Source organism: Malus domestica, chromosome 02, assembly GCF_042453785.1.
Source record: "Malus domestica chromosome 02, GDT2T_hap1".
NCBI classification, from domain to species: domain Eukaryota; kingdom Viridiplantae; phylum Streptophyta; class Magnoliopsida; order Rosales; family Rosaceae; genus Malus; species Malus domestica.
Window position 1 is genome coordinate 1,717,035 of NC_091662.1, and position 3,959 is coordinate 1,720,993.

The window sequence follows — 3,959 nt, forward strand, 5'->3', positions numbered from 1 at the left end:
GAGTGTTGAATGAGATTTTTAGAATGCTAATAACAATTTCTTTTTTTACGACAGTGGAGAAACAAGTTTTTACTTTTTACCTTGAGTTATTGGGAGGTCTTCGTCAGGTGGAAGGAGTTGGCGTTTGCGGCTTTGTTCTAGACTTGGAGCCTCTAGGGTTTTGAATTCAGGAAAGAGTGAGAGAGATCCTGAGGGATTGCATCATGTGCTAATTTCACACATATTAGGGATAAAAGAGAGAGATTCTTCAATCTACCTGTGGAAGATGGTATGGCTGTATAGTCTGCTTCAAGTATTCTTAATGATATCATCTCCCCTAAATCCTCATGCACTTCTCTTAATTTATAACATCCAGAAAGAAGAAGAGTCTCAACAGATTTCAACTTATAGAAATCCCTTGGAAGAGATCTAAGCATTCTGCAATTTATAAGGTTCACCAAAGAAAGTTTTTGAAGTTGACCAATGGAGAGGTGAATCTCGGACAAACTCCAACAACCTTCCAGTATCAACTCTTCAAGATCTGGGACTTGTGAAAAGTCCGGTGATTTAATTAGAGATACGGAATGATTGAGATTCAGGATTTTCAACCTCTTTAGCAACTGTTACAGAAAACCAAAGGAAAATTGAAATTAATATCCAAAAGGAAGATGTCATAAAAAAACAAGGAAATCCAAAAGCAAACAGAAATAGAACATCATCATGTGTAATTGATCGTACCTTATAACCCTCCCAAACTTGTACCAGTTCGCTAAATTGCATATCTAAAACAACTAGTCTTGGTTGATCAAAAAAGTCATCTGGTATGGACTTTAAAGGGCATCCTACCCAACACAACCATATTAACTCTTTGGGAAGATGTTTGTATTCTCCATTGAGCTGAACATCTTTGAGATGAAGGAATCAGTTTCTTCATATTGGCAAATGCTTCTGTATTGAAACTAGGCAGGTTCCAAACATAAGGCAAATATAGAGCAAGTCCTTCAACTTCTTCAGTTCCCTGTTAACAAAAGGTTATATTCATGTGTAAGAAACGGATTATTTGTATATATTTACATGTATTATTATTCATTAGGCAAAATCACCTACGGTGAATTATATTTACACATAAATGTTGTTTAGTGTACAATAGACATACGTGGGTTATATATGTTTTCGAGCAGGATGCATTATGCAAAATTTTATTGGGAATGTACTTACAGATTTATTTCTCAAGACTTCGGCGGCCTCTTGACTGTTCCACAACCTACTCCATTTTCCAGGGTGACCAAGAGATTTTTCAGAAATGATTACTTTGGCCATTTCTCGAAGCAAATCATGCACATTCAACTCATTCTGCATAGTCCCCGTATTCCACTTATTCTCCTCAATAGTTACAAGGCATCGTTCATGAAGGACATTGATTCCTACTATTCCAAAAAATCCGCATCGATCTAACATTTTTGCAACATAGTCCTTGTCCTCTCCAATAAAGAAACAAAATATGTAAAGAAATATAGCCTTCTGGTAATAATCTAGCCCTTCATAACTTGTTCTGAGTTGATTTCCAATGTTTTCCATCTAGATGTGTTCCTAATTTCTCCAATTGATTTTTCCACTCTGCCAACGATCTTTTAGTAAAAAAAGATCCTAAAACTTTAAGCACTAGTGGTAAACCTCCACAGTAAGAAACAACCTTTATTGAAACTTCAAGATATGTTTGATCAGGACAACTATTTTTAAAGGCATGCCAACTAAATAGCTCAAGAGCTTCTTCTTCATTCATTTCCTTGGCCTGAAATTTTTTGTTCACATTTTGTAGTAGATGTTCATCTCGTGTCGTTATAACAATTCTACTTCCAGGACCAAACCAATCATAACCTCCAACTATTGCATCCAGTTGTTCCTCTTTATCTATGTTGTCCACGATGACAAGTATCTTTCTATGTCCAAATTGTTGTTTTATCAGACCGATACCATGGTCAACACAACTTATTTCTTGAGTCTGTTTCAAGATGTCAGAAATAAGTTTTTTTTGCAAATCAACCAGATCATGTATACTTGTAGCATCGCGAACGTCGGCAAGGAAACTTTTGAATTCAAACTTATGATGAATTTGGTTATAAATGGCTTTGGCAGCTGTTGTTTTACCCAATCCACCCATCCCCCAAATTCCAACCATGAGAACTTCATTTGATCCACCACTTGAAAGATAACTGATAATATCTTGAACACGTGAATTGATTCCAACTATGTGCTTGGTCACATGTAATTCGTAAGTGCTGGTGAGCCATTCCCAAATTTTCTCGTCAATAATTTTTTTAATGAACTCTGCTTCGCCCCTGAAAATTGAATTCGTAGGCATTAGTGGGACTCAATGAAAGCTCGGTAGGAGATATCAGTGCATAAACAATTTTCTTTCCTTCTTCCCTTCAGTTAATTTGTATATTAACTACCTACTAGCTAGTATGTGATTTTATGACGAACTTGAATAAAAGGATTAATTGATAAATAAAAGTCAGGCGTATGAATTAAACTCCAATTACGGTTTAGGTTACTTATGAGAGATTAAGGTGTATTCCTTAAGCATGTGAATGAATGTTTAGATTATGTAAAATGTTAATTAAGCATGTCAATTAATTGAGAGATTAAGTCATTCACTAAAATTTGTAGCTTCTGTGACGGATCAACGTGAGAGATTAAGGTGTATTAATTAAGCATGTTAATTAGAGTAATACAACTTAAATCTTGAAAGGCAGCTGAATGATTACCCATTGTTAGCGATTTGAAGATGGTGGCCAGACAAATTTGCAGCTTTTGTGAGAGCCTCTCTCCACAGCTTTAGCCTTTCTTGTTTAGCTTCACGTTTATTGTCATCTTTTTCTTCACGGATGTCATTTTCGTGCTTCTGAAATGCTTCGGCTAAATCTCCGTCCTGCTTCCTGACATGCGAAGGATCAACGTGATAGAATATTGGTAAAACATGTCGCCCCAGTTCGACTCTGCACTCCATGATCTTCACCAGCTCGTCAAGATACCAACTCGAATCCGCATATCTCCTTGAGAAGATAATGGCAGAGATCCTCGACTCTTCGATTGCACGAAACAGTTTATCTTTTATTACTTCCCCTCCTGGTAGATCGTCCTCATCAATAAAGACCTGGTACCCTCTGTCTTTTAATGCCGCATGGAGGTGGCCCGTGAAGCCATAGCGCGTGTCTTCACCCCTGAAGCTCAAGAATACGTCGTAGTTCCAGAGTTTGGACTTGGAGGAGGACGAAGAGGAGGCTTCGTGGGCTGTCATGGCGGTATCCACCGTTTGGCTTTAGCAATGGTTCAGAATCAGATCACAGACTGAAAAAAATAGCAATAGTTGTGTTTGTGTTGGCGTGTTGGCCTGAAAAGCGACAGACTATTAAAATGATGCCACGACCCAGAAGAATATTAAAATGATGCCGTCCGACACGCAATAGAACGGTGAAAAGCCGTCCGACACGTCACAGGATGTTGGAAAACAAACAATATTATGAGAGAGAAAGAGCTAGCAAATTTATGAGGAAGAAACAAAACTCAGCAATTGAAAAAAAATAATATATCCTTCTTCAACTTGCAACAAACAAACAAAAAAATCACTTTAATGGTATTTTGGTGTTCTTGGATTTGTCGAGATGAAGGCGAAGGGTGAGAGAGAGAGAGAGAGAGAATAAAATTACTTTCAATGGTATTTTTTTATTAAATTAACAATGAGGTTCAGACTCCAGACTCACCATTAATTATGGAGGCTCAGTTACACGTGGAGTTGAATGGGGGAGTTTAGCGGAACTGAGTCCTGCTAGCATTTCTTTTTCTAACATGGATTCCATTCGGATCCATTCTCAGCCGTACATCGGAAATCATGTGGTCAGAAATCATTTTACTTATATTATTTTAAATTAGACACAAATAGTATCTGATAAAAATTAACCGGACGATATACAATAAAC

The 3,959-nt window shown here is 37.2% G+C and overlaps 1 protein-coding gene across 1 annotated transcript; it reads right to left on the minus strand.

Moving 5' to 3' along the window:
* Window positions 1-1,519: 1,519 nt before the first annotated feature.
* On the minus strand, window positions 1,520-3,293 carry LOC103452049 (disease resistance protein RPV1-like). The gene is made up of 2 exons (XM_070808112.1): window positions 2,748-3,293; window positions 1,520-2,318 (listed from the first exon to the last, which is right to left on the minus strand). Exons 1-2 carry the CDS (start codon window positions 3,278-3,280, stop codon window positions 1,520-1,522), a joined length of 1,332 nt encoding a protein of 443 aa, XP_070664213.1. The 5' UTR covers window positions 3,281-3,293.
* Window positions 3,294-3,959: the final 666 nt, after the last annotated feature.

What these genes read in the sequence shown, in the direction of transcription:
- LOC103452049 (XM_070808112.1), bottom strand. Translation starts at nt 3,280, where the DNA reads ATGACAGCCCACGAAGCCTCCTCTTCGTCCTCCTCCAAGTCCAAACTC. An exon ending in CTTCAAATCGCTAACAATGG is followed by an intron (nt 2,319 to 2,747) that starts GTAATCATTCAG and finishes TTCAATTTTCAG; the next exon opens with GGGCGAAGCAGAGTTCATTA.